Source organism: Pristiophorus japonicus, chromosome 2, assembly GCF_044704955.1.
Source record: "Pristiophorus japonicus isolate sPriJap1 chromosome 2, sPriJap1.hap1, whole genome shotgun sequence".
Taxonomy (NCBI): domain Eukaryota; kingdom Metazoa; phylum Chordata; class Chondrichthyes; family Pristiophoridae; genus Pristiophorus; species Pristiophorus japonicus.
Window position 1 is genome coordinate 227,330,100 of NC_091978.1, and position 12,069 is coordinate 227,342,168.

The 12,069-nt window shown below is 46.0% G+C and overlaps 1 protein-coding gene across 1 annotated transcript in view; it reads right to left on the minus strand.

Annotated features, from left to right (window-relative positions):
- Positions 1 to 482: 482 nt before the first annotated feature.
- sdad1 (SDA1 domain containing 1) overlaps positions 483 to 12,069 on the minus strand; it is a 102,619-nt gene continuing 91,032 nt past the window's right edge. Inside the window, exons 20-22 of the mRNA XM_070871049.1 lie at positions 11,387 to 11,471; positions 4,815 to 4,976; positions 483 to 715 (exon numbers count right to left, since the gene is read on the minus strand). Of these exons, the coding sequence (XP_070727150.1) occupies positions 665 to 715; positions 4,815 to 4,976; positions 11,387 to 11,471 (298 nt within the window). The 3' untranslated portion in view covers positions 483 to 664. The remainder of the gene's footprint in view (positions 716 to 4,814; positions 4,977 to 11,386; positions 11,472 to 12,069) is intronic.

Sequence of the window (12,069 nt, forward strand, 5' to 3'; positions counted from 1 at the left end):
TGTTTTTCAAGGTGTAGCGTTAACCCTAGGAAATGTAACACTTTTGCATTTCAGGTAATTGGTGGCAGCATCAAGTTCAGGTATACATTGCTAAGGTGAACGGTAAACTGTCTAGTCTGGTCTAACATACCTCCATTGCAAGTTCAGAAGAGCACCAAGTTACACCAGTGTGACATTTCCATCACTCCCTCTCTGTGGTCTCCCGAGTGACACTGATCACCTAGTGGCAATATTGCCACATTTAAGTGCTCACTAGAAACTTGATGGACACTGCCCCAAACTCACTTTACATTGGGCCCCTATGCCCAACAGACACTTTCATCCAAGCAATCTGGGTTGGAATTGGTACAAAGATGAAAGTCCACTGTCCCCATCACCACTTCTCTCTGTAATGGATCAATACTTCTGTAGCTGCTGCATTTCTTTTGTAGACAATGTTATAGGAAAAGAACAGCATACATTGATTATGTTCACAGTTGTGATTTGGCATAGATTTTTTTATTTTACAGATCAGTTACTGCACAAAAAATATGAGAATATACTGAAGTCTTTAAAAATGTCCTTCACAGCTGTGATTTTTTGTTTCTGTTGGTTTTTGTTGTTGTACCATCCTTATTTTGATTGGGAAAAATAAAATCCCTCAAGTGTCCTATAATTCCTGGACTCACTTCATCAACTGTTTCTTTCTTTTCAAGAGGGCATCCCGCAGAGCAATCTGTCAAAATAAATATAACCTCTAAGTATACAGACAGTCCATGTGCAGTGGTCTCCCTGCTCTAACATTATGAGCCATGCAATAACATTTTATACTGTTTCAAAAAATACAACATTTAAATATGCACCGCATGTTCCGTACCTTATCCTCGGTAAAGATTCTGCGAAATGTAAAAATGTTTTGTGCGGGTTTTCTGAATGATTAATTTCCAAGTTTAATTTTTATTTTCTTTAAACTAGCTAGTCCTTAAAATAATTCATGTGCTTCTAAAACATGCCTTTTGTTATAGATCCTGTAGGAGATGGAACAAAGCACCAATCTGATGAAGATACTGAGATGTTAGAAACCCTGACAGGAGATTCCTAACCTAAAATAAATTGCAGTAATGGTGGTCAATTTTCACTTGATGAACTTAAAAGTTATTACTTCACAATTATTAATGCATCAATGTGGACATCATACACCCAGCACAGGGAGTGTCCTTTTCATCAATGTCCACAATGAAAGTCACCAAAGGCAGGGGGAAAAAAACCCTGTTCCCACCACTTTCTCATTTGTTATATAAAATAATGTACAGACACGAGTGATTTCCAGACAATAATGTAATTTTGGCATTATTATATTTCTAAGCCACAAGCATAAAATTAAATAGTTTACAGTCACCATCTCAAACCAGAGGTGAAATTACTGCAGGATTGTCATTCATTACTATTATCTATGCAATTACTTCAAGGTATCTTCTATCTATTGCAAGATATAACACTAAAGTTCACAGGGGATGTTATTATTACTTTGGACCAACGATGAAGTTATGTGCTAAATATTGGTGATGCATACGGATTTCCAAACTGAAGGATTAAGTTAATTCTCAGTAAATAATAGATTCTATACCGAAAGTAAGCATTTTGATTCTCTTTTGTAGACGTTGTACACATAGTATGTACTTTTCCTTGCATCAAAAGCAGAATAAAAAACACATAGGGGCCGAACTTGATGAAATATATGGCCTGCCCGTTTTCCAGCGGTCCCCGGGCGGTGCGTCATCTTTTACTGCCCAGTACCGCTGTTGACGAGTGGGCGGGAATTTCATCCCACCTTTCTCCCGAGCAGAGTGCAGCGGGCGAGAACGAAGTGCAGCCGACGTTGGCGGCGGAGAAGGCCTTTTGACCAGGGAATCTTCGGGTCCTTAGTTGTGCGCGCATGTGAGCGGCTCTCAAGCTCCGCCCCCAAGAGGCACCTACGAGATGCTAGAGACTGCTGGCCCGAGAGAGTTGTGGAGGGGGAGAGAGAGATCACTGTGGGGGCGGAAGTGACTGTGGGGGGCGGGGGTGAAAGGGAGGAGGTGAGAGAGACTTGGGTGGTGGGGGGGGGGTGAGAGAGACCATGGGGGAAGGGATGAAAGAGAGAGAGAGACAGACACTGGGGGTGAAACAGAGAGACTGGGGGGTGAGAGAGAGAGAGAGAGAGAGAGGGACTGAGGGGTGGGAGAGAGAGCGAGAGACACTGGGGAGTGAGTGTGTCTGGGGGGGGATGGGTGGGTGAATAAGAGAGGTGGGGGTGTGTGAGAGAGATGGGAGGTGGTGGGGTGTGTGAGAGAGACGGGGGTGGGGGGGTGGGTGAGAGACGGGGGACAGGGGGGAAACGAAAGAGACTGGGGGAGGGGGGCGAGAGAGACTGGGGGAGTGGGGCGAGAGAGACTGGGGGAGGGGAGGGCGAGAGACGGGGGGTGGGGAGGGAAGAAGACGGGGGGGGGTGGGGAGGGAAGAAGACGGGGTGGGGGGGGAGGAGAAGACGGGGTGGGGGGGGGGGGAGGAGAAGACGGGGTGGGGGGGAGGAGGAGAAGACGGGGTGGGGGGGGGGAGGAGGAGAAGACGGGGTGGGGGGGAGGAGGAGAAGACGGGGTGGGGGGAGGAGAAGACGGGGTGGGGGGAGGAGAAGACGGGGTGGGGGGAGGAGAAGACGGGGTGGGGGGAGGAGGAGAAGACAGGGTGGGGGGGGAGAAGACGGGGTCGGGGGGGGGAGGGGTGGAGAAAACGGGGGGGGGGGGGAGGAGGAGAAGAAGACGGGGTGGGGTGGGGAGGGGAGGAGAAGATGGGGTGGGGGGGGGGGGAAGAGGAGAAGATCGGGGCGGACAGGAGAGGCCTGGGGGGGTGGGGGGCGGGGAGGAGAGAGGGTGGTGGGAGAGGCCGGGGGTGGGGGAGGGGGGCGGCAGAGGCTGAGGGGGGGGGGGGGGCGGCGGGAGAGGCTGGGGTCTGGAAGAGACTGGGGGTGAGAGAGACTAATAAAATGTTTATTATAGTTCATTAATAAAGGAGTAAATAAGGCTTTTTTAGACCATTTATATTATTGCCTAACACTATAAAATACTTTCATCCATTTAAAAATACATCAAACTATGGAGAACTATAAAGATGTGTGCAATATCAAACAAACCTGTCAGCGTGTGTAAACACCGCCCACTTAAGATCCACTTAAATGCAGCTTCTCCAGGATGGTAAGCATTCCTGATGGTATGTCGGTGCTATGTCATGGATTTTGCACTTTTGGGTGGTATGTCGGTGGTCTGCATGACCCGGCGGTATGTCACTGATGAGTTTTCTGCCGAGCGGTTATATCGGTGTTTTTTTCACCAAAATTGCAATTTTGTGCGGTAAGCGGGCAGTAGTGGGCGGTATGTCGATGAATTTCGGGCCCAAAGTATTTGCAAGCCAAATGTGTAGGCAACATGGAGTTTGTCACTGAAATAAACACACCCCGGAATTCCAAGTTCCCTACTCTGCCACCCAAAGTACAGCGGAACAAGAGTCCTGGTCGCCACCTATGTTCCCTGTAATTTCTTTTGGCCATGCGAGGACCCTTTAAGGGGTTGCGCGGGCCTTTCAAAATACCGCACATGCACATTGAAATGCTGGCTGCACGGGTTCCTTGAAGCAGTGCGTGGCTGTGCACCTTACAGGGAACACTGGTCGCCACTGGACCCAGGCATTGATCCTGACCCAAATCCATTGTCGGGGTGAACAGCTGTACAATACCCAATGTGGCCGCTGTTATCGGAACTCCAAAAGAGTGACACCAAGGCTTGGGAAAGGCGGAAGAAAAAAGGAAGCCAATATTTCTTGCTAAGGGAGCAAACAGGAAACATTTCCAAGATAATCAATGCCCTCTGGGAACTACCTTACTCTTGAGCAATCTTGGGGCCTCTGAAGACGATAGGAGGGTAGGTCCTGCTAAACCTATCAGCTGGCACCCTGGCCGGAATTCCTAGGATAGCTCGGAAACGAGCAAAGACATGTCCTCAAGTCTCTATCAGATAGATGGGAGTGAGCAGAATATTCCCCCCTCCGCAACCAGAACTTTGGACACAGTGGAAACCCCGCAGATCCAGGTTACGCCCTAAATTCCTGCCCCACGCTGGCAAAAACACCTTGTCCGCCATTCCAAACACAAATTGTTTTACAACTGAGCATCAGTTGCACATAAACACATTCAGATTATACTGAAGAACAAAAGAATGAAATAAGCAGCCAATCAGCCGATCAATCCTATTATTTTCAAATGGAGTCACGTATAATTTGCACCTAACCAATTTATTTAATCTGATGAGAAACCATGGATATAACTAGAGCCATACTATCTGTGTTCAGCAACTTATTTCTGTAACTAGCCTTATAACCTTCAATACTGTTCTTAACCAGTTATTAGCCAGTTATAGGGCCCTTTTCATGAGTAATAGGCAATGATGAAACCATTGCAAAAAACAGGTATTAGAAATAGCTCTTTCAACATACTATTCATGTAATTAAGTAAATAACAGTCAGACATCCATCCTAATATCACTTCTGCTATTTAATCATTTCCTGTTCTCCACATAAGCACTTTGCAGATGACTCTACTTCCTTTCCTTTGTGTAGTTGTTTTATTTTCTCCTTCCCCTTTGTTTGGTTTCTTTTTAAATGCTGTTCCTCTCCACAAACTTCCCATTCTGACGAAGGCTCCATACCCGAAACACTCACTTGCCTGTTGTCGCCGCAGATGCAACCTAGCCCTGCTGAGTGTTTCTCGCATTTTCCGATCTTGTGACCCAAGAATAATTAATTACCTGCTTGTCTCTGAAGGAACGTTTGCCTTTTGATCTCACATTGCGACTGTATCTCATCATCATAAAGTTCTTTTTCTTTTTCTTGTCCTGGTTGGTTGTGCTTGCATATGGATTTAGCTTGGTTCTCTTTCTCACAAATTCATTTCTCTCAGATCTCCCAGCCTGGCCGATTTAAAAAAAAAAAGAGGTAAATCACACGAGGAACACTACAGAGCATCCTAATCACCAAAGAAAAGCCATTCACTTCACATACCACACAGGAGTCATAGGGCTAACATTTCTGCCGATCTTCTGCCAAAGTTATGATAGCTCTTCCATAGAAATTACTGCTGACAATTCTTTATAAAGTTAGGCTTCACAAATTTCCATGTCTGGCACCCAATTCTGTAGTTTGCTGCTGCGGAGTTGTTAGAGGAGTAATAAGTACCCAATCTGCTGCTGTAACACATTTTAATCAGTTGCTAACAACTGTTATTTATCCATTAATTTACTAACATCTAATCAGGGACCAATGGACACTTTCAGTTGACTGCTCTACTAGGGTGTTCTAACTGTTGTCAGTGAGCAAAAATGAACACAAAGTATTTGTAAAACACAGCCCAAAGCTCGTCTCATGAAAAACCAGACATAACTAGAGCCATACTGTCTCAGACCTATCCGTACAACTTTCAATACTATTTTAATCAGATATTTATCCAGTTGGGTCCCCCGTTTGATCACTGGCTTATGCTGCGCTAGATTATACTAGCTGGGGTGGTGGAGGAAAAAAAAAATCACACAAGTTCCCTTTTCTACTTTGCCAAAAGCGATGTGCATATCAGGATGTTGCCAGAGATGAGGGGATTAGAGTTCCACTTAAGACTCTAGGGTTTTTTCACTGGAGCCGACACACACATAATGAGCTGAAAGGCCTTCTGTGTTGTAAACCTCCAATTTCAAGGTGAAGGGTGATCTGATACAGATCGTGAAACAAAGGAGCACTAATTTACAATAATCATAAAAAGAATTAAAGGAGAAGTTTGAAAAATTATCTCAACACAGGGAATTCTTAGAATGTGGAATTCTGCAGCACAATCTGTTGTGGAAGCAAAGTCCATCAATTCTTTTAAAAGGGAATTAAGATAGTTGCTTGAAATTAAAGGGCATAGGAAGCAAGCAGCAGAGTGGGATTAGACTTGGTAGCTCTTGTGGTAAAAAAAAGTGGTACAGATGATAGGCCTAATGGCCTCTTTCTATGCTGTAACATTGCCTAATTCTATAGGGCTGGATTTTCAGCTTTCCCGAGTTTGGGGTGCTAATCGCCTGAAAAAAGTTTGCGCCTTCAACTGGAAATTTTGGCAAAAAAATGAGGATCCACGATTGTGGCCGTTAAATTAGGCACTACACAACGGACTTTGTGTGCCCGAGCCAAAACCCGCGGCAGTAAAAGAGGCAGCCATTTTGCGCCTGCACCATCACGTTTCCCTCCCCCCCCGGGCGCAGACGTTATTTCTGGGCGTGGCAGCTTCCTGCGCGCGTGTGCATATGATCCACCCAACTTCTGGCACTTCTAGAGAGATGGAGCAGCAGGAGGGTAGGCAGTGTGCCAGGTGTTTCTCCAATGAGGCTGCTGAGGTCTTAGTCCACCCAGTAGAGGGGATGGTCATTACTCCATCTGGCTGGGGGAGTGAGACCGCTGCCAGCTATATTTAAAATAATTTGGCATGAAACTGCCCAGGAGATGTTTGCGGCAGACACAGTTGTCAGAACTGGCACACAATGCTGCAAAAAGTTCAACAACCTTACCAGACTCATTGAGGTACCATTCACATTTATTTATACCTGCTATCCTCCCAACATGAATGTCAGACACTATCTGAAGTATCTCATGCATATGCCCATTCTCAAAGTCTTACAGCCTGTGGGGTGGGTTTCAGAATGCTTCACAAAACTCAAGAATGACTTCTCCAGCCATTGCCTCTTAATTAAGGATGCACATACACTCTTGTTCCCTAATCATTGAGAACTTCCTCACAATACACTCCAACTCCTGATATAGGTTGCATAAAGATCACCTGCAGCCCCTATGTTACATCTCTCTCACCTCCTAACAATCATTCACAAAGCTCATGCAACATCAGCACATATTGAAGTGAAGACATTAGAACATCCACACAGTCTCACCGATTGAAATGTGGTAGGCATGTGTGGCACAACAGGAGATGTACCCTTTCTGAACCCATCTTATTTTTCTCTTTGCAGTCGAAGCACTCACAACAGGCGTGAGCAGCTGCGCACAGGCGGAGTCCACCTCAAATCCTAGAATTGACCGATGTCGAGGAATGGGTTTCTGCCGTCATTGGAGCACCAGCTTGGGCAGCTGCTAGGGACGATGCTGAGCACCCTTCGGGTAGTGAGGGTATGTAAATGGATTGCTCGACTGATGTGACTTCCATGAGACGTATTATGAAGTGGCGGGGGGCTTTCAAATGTACATGTCCAATGTTGCGGAGGCAGTGTCACAAATTGTCGGTGCAACTCAGGACTCCAGCGAGGCCATCATTGCCCACTCAGAGGCAGGTGGCCTCCAGAAGTGATAGTGGCTATCCAGAGCGTGCGGCACTTGCCCTTGATCACACGCTGCATCGAGCGAATCGCAGACACAAGCTATACTGCTGCTTGATGTGATGCGGTCGATGACTGGTGCCATCCTTGCTGTGTTCCCCACTGTCCCAACAGGGAAGGAACAATGCTGAAACAGACCAACAAATTGTGGAGACACATCGTGCTCCGGATGTTGAGGCCCAGCTTCGTCGGATTCTCAGTGGCTTCCAGGAAATGGAAGGTGCTGTCCTTTCTCATGATGACAGCATTCCAGCTCCCACCACTGACTCTCCAACCAACCATGCACCGTACACGGTACAAATCCCAGCCACCAGTGACTGCTTCCGGCGATGATGAGGCACAGCAGTCCGCAGCCGGGCCTTCCAGGCCTAGAGCTGGTCCAGATGTCGTCATACGCTGTCTGCACTGTCTGACCCCCTAACACAGCAGTCCTCAAGCAGCCTTGCTGTAGGCACTGTCACCTCATTGAGGAGCAGCAGCAGGTGTGTGAGGGGGATGAAGGGAAGGGGAGGGGGGGGGGGGGTAGAAATGTGAGGTGAAGTCCCATTAAAGGGTGGGACAACGTTGTGTAAATGGTCGGATATATTATGAGTACGCATGTAAATAGTTAATGTTCATTAATGCACTTCACTGTTGTTGAGTTACTTGCAGCGGAATGCTGTTTATTGAATGGTTTTGTTTTGTTGGGGGGGGGGTGCGGGGGGGGGACTGTTTCTTATTTTGTTGGATAAAAATTTAACTTTGACCCTTTGCCATTGGTGTTGTGTGCATCATTCCCAAATTCACTGTAAAAGAGCCTTTATGGTGGCACACAAGTCTTAGCTGCATCCCTTAGCTTCTCCATTCAAGCAAACCGGTCCATTATGAGTTGGCGACGTGCGGCTCTTGCTCCATCATCTCCACGCTGCCTCCCCCATGGATTGGGTGGCTTTGCAATCGATGCCTCGCCAGGTTCCTCTGCGTTGACCACCTTATCCTGAGGTGGGCCTGCAATCCCCACAGGCAATACCTGGCCCCTCATGATGGCCAAGTTGTGTAGCATGCACCATACCACAATGAATTCAGAGACCTGTTGAGGGGAGTATTGAAGGCTGCCTCCAGAGCGGTCCAGGCATCGAAAACGCTGCTTGAGCACTCCAATTGTCTGTTCAACGACGTTGCGGGTGGCTGCATGGCTGTCATTGTAGCGTTGCTCGGCTTCTGTGGTGTGGTTGCGGAGGGGGGGGGTCATGAGACAGATGGCCAAGCCTTAATCTTTGTCCCCGATCAGCCATCTCTACCCTTGCCTTTGTCGCTCAAACATTCGTGAGACACTGCTCTCATGCAAGATGAAAGCATCATGTGCGCTCCCTGGATAGCGGGCATTCACTGCGAGGATGCGTTGCTTGTGGTCGCACACCAGCTGCATGTTTAGGGAGTGGTATCCCTTTCGGTTTCGGAATACCTCTGGGTTGTGTAATGGTGCTCGCAAGGCGACGTGTGTGCAGTCAATGACTCCTTGAACCCTCGGGAAACCCGCAATTCTGCCGAACCCTAAAGCCCTCTCATTCTGGCTGCCCCTGCTCATTGGGAGCTTTATGAAGTCCATTCTGCGGGCGTGCAGAGCCTTTGTTAGTTGCGAGTGCAACGATGTGCAAAGTGTTGAGCGATGCTGCATATGTCCCCTGCTGCTGCCTGGAACGAACTGGAGGCATAGAAGGCAATCACCACAGTCACCTTCACTGCAACGGGCAGCGCAGTCTTGTTGGCACTGGTAGGCTGTAGATCTGCCTGTAGGAGCTGGGATATCTCAGTCAGCACTTCCTTTTGGAAGCGCAGCCTTCTCATGCACTGCGCCTCAGAGAGCTCGAGGTATGAGCGATCGTCGCTGTAAACCCGTGGGAGCGGTAACGCCTCCTCCACAGAGGTCATCAACCTCTCCTCATCCGTGGGCCAACATGGACAAGAGCCCTTCTTCTAGCTTGAAACCATCTACCAATAGCAACCAGCATGATACGCTGACGAACTAGTAATGCCCCCATTCAAATCTCTCACTGACCTTGTAAGGAAACTGTAATGGCACATAAAAGTGCCATTTGCAAGTCGGAGCTTCATGCAGTGTGCTGTGCGCAACCATTGCAGTCAATGTCAACTGCGATGTCTAATCCTCCACCCTCCATTTAAATACACCACCCATACCGCCTGCTGCACCCTGGGAACACCCGATTGTTTCTGACGTTTCCTGGGGTGAGGCGTTAAATGAGGCATAATTTTCCATCCGCCGTTTTTCACCGCCACAAATCAGGAGCCGAATTTACTGGCCGGGCGCTAAAACCTGGATGCCTGGTGTAATGCCCAAAAACAGCATTTACCGCCTCCAGTGTGCAAGCAGAGGTGCAAAAGAGCTGAAAATCCAGCCCTATGTATATGCACCTACAAACACTGCTGAGTTTACCTACAAAACAACAATGAGTACACGTCAGAAGTAAATCACTGGCTGTGAAGTGCTTTGGGACCTCCTGGTGATGTGAAAGGTGCTATATAAATGCAAATTCCTTCTTATGATGTCAATCAAATAATTTTTCTTTAACTTTGTGCAGAGGAAAATATACCCCCTAGGCGAGAAGATTAATTACACTTGACTGTGATGCTCCACAGTCAAATAACCTGTTATCTCTTACAGATTAGGCTCACATAAGAATGGCTAGTTTTGCAAAGTACCAGAGTTTTTTCATCACCTGTAGAACTGTACCAGATACAAGCCATCACTTCAGGATTGAAGAGCAAAGAAAATTGGAGGGGGCGGGGGATAGAAAAAATGCATAAAATTAAAATTTTACACAATTAAGTGTCATCAGGACAACACACTGATAAGTGTGCCACACTGTGCCATAGAACAGTCAAATGCTATACAACAGAACTTCAGTAAGTCAACCAGCTAAGGCACTTGTCAAAAGTGGTCAATTTAGGAGGGTTAACGGGAGAGAAAGATTGATGATCAGTTTCAGCTGAACGCCATTATAAATACTGCCATAGAGGTTTATGTTTGAAAACATTCTGATACATTTATTAAATATGTTAAATTTACACAACAGAAACTAGCAATTATAACAGAACAGCTTTTGTTATTCTCCACGTTCGCCAGGATTACCTATAATGAACAAGGGTTGGTCACAAATACAATTTGTTGGCATAACGACTAAAGGAAATTAAATCCTCGAGAATCCATGTTCTTCAAGGTCTTTAATGGCCAAAAAGAAATAGGACAAAAAGTGAATTATTAGCTGCTTGTGGCTTTTTAAAATTGCTGAATTTATATTTTAGTACACTTTAGGCACAGTGGTTCTTTAAAATGGCGTGTCAACACCATGCCAAAATGCAAAACATATGTACATATATAATTCTTAAATTTAAAGCATCCCCAGGAGATGCATAACCCAGGGAGAAAATAAGAAAAAAGATTGTCAGAGTAGCAAAGCGTTCTTTTTTTGAGACACAAAAAATATTAGAATACGGTGAAGCTAAGACTATAAACATAAACTTCAATGGCAGTATCTATGATTAAGTGTCAGCCATGCCTCAGTGGGTAGCACCCTCGCCCCTGAGTCAAAAGGTTGGGGGTTCAAGTCCCACTCCGGCACAAAAATCTAGGCTGGCACTCCAGTGCAGCACTGAGGGAGTGTCATCTTTCGGATGAAATGTTAAACCGAGGCCCAGTCTGCCCTCTCAGGTGGATGTAAAAGGTCCCACGGCACTATTTTGAAGAGCAGGGGAGTTATTCTCGGTGTCCAAGCCAATATTTAATGCTCAATCACTAAAACAGATTATCTGGTCATTATCGCATTGCTGTTTGCTATGTGCAAATTGGCTGCCGTGTTTCCTACATTACAACAATACATTACAACAGTGACTGCACTTCAAAAATTATTTCATTGGTTGTAAATGCAGTTTTTTTTTCTTTTTATGAATATTCACGAACAATTTCTTACCATTACTGTTGCTAGTCGAGTTTCTTTATCCGATTTAGGTTTTTTATGCAATCGTTCTATATTTCGCAGTGAAAGCAGCTCTCCTCTGAAAGTTTAAGAGTTTTACAATTAAATTTGGAATATTGTAAAGACAGATTCCTTAGAAGGGGGAAGGCAGTGATCAATCCCAAGGTATTTGATGCTTTCAGCAAGATCAAAAAGTAGTCTAACAATTGGCTTGTAGAACAGATCGTACAATGAACCAGATACCACCAACAACACACAGCTGACTGACCACAAAAAATTTCCCTTGTCCCCTCATCTCTGGGACAAGTTGGATGCTATCCTGGCTCATGTTGATTATGTTAAAGCAAAGAAACAAACAAAGAAATAAGATATTGGCCCGGAATTTGTGGTCAGCGACAAAGCAAAGGCATTCGCCACTGGCCCCGAAGTAAGTTTTCCACAAGGCGGAATGACGGCATCAGGACCGCAAATTCCATGCCAATATATATATTATATGTTAAACATTTTACATACAGCACGCTATGCTTAGAGGAAGATCATGCCATGCTATTTCCAACACACTGGAAGTAAGTTTTAAACTGTAAACATGTATACTCACCATTATACCTAGCTTTCAGTCTTCAAGGAGCTTGATAGTGCTATGTGCCACGTGCTTGATAAACCTGGCCCAATCAACT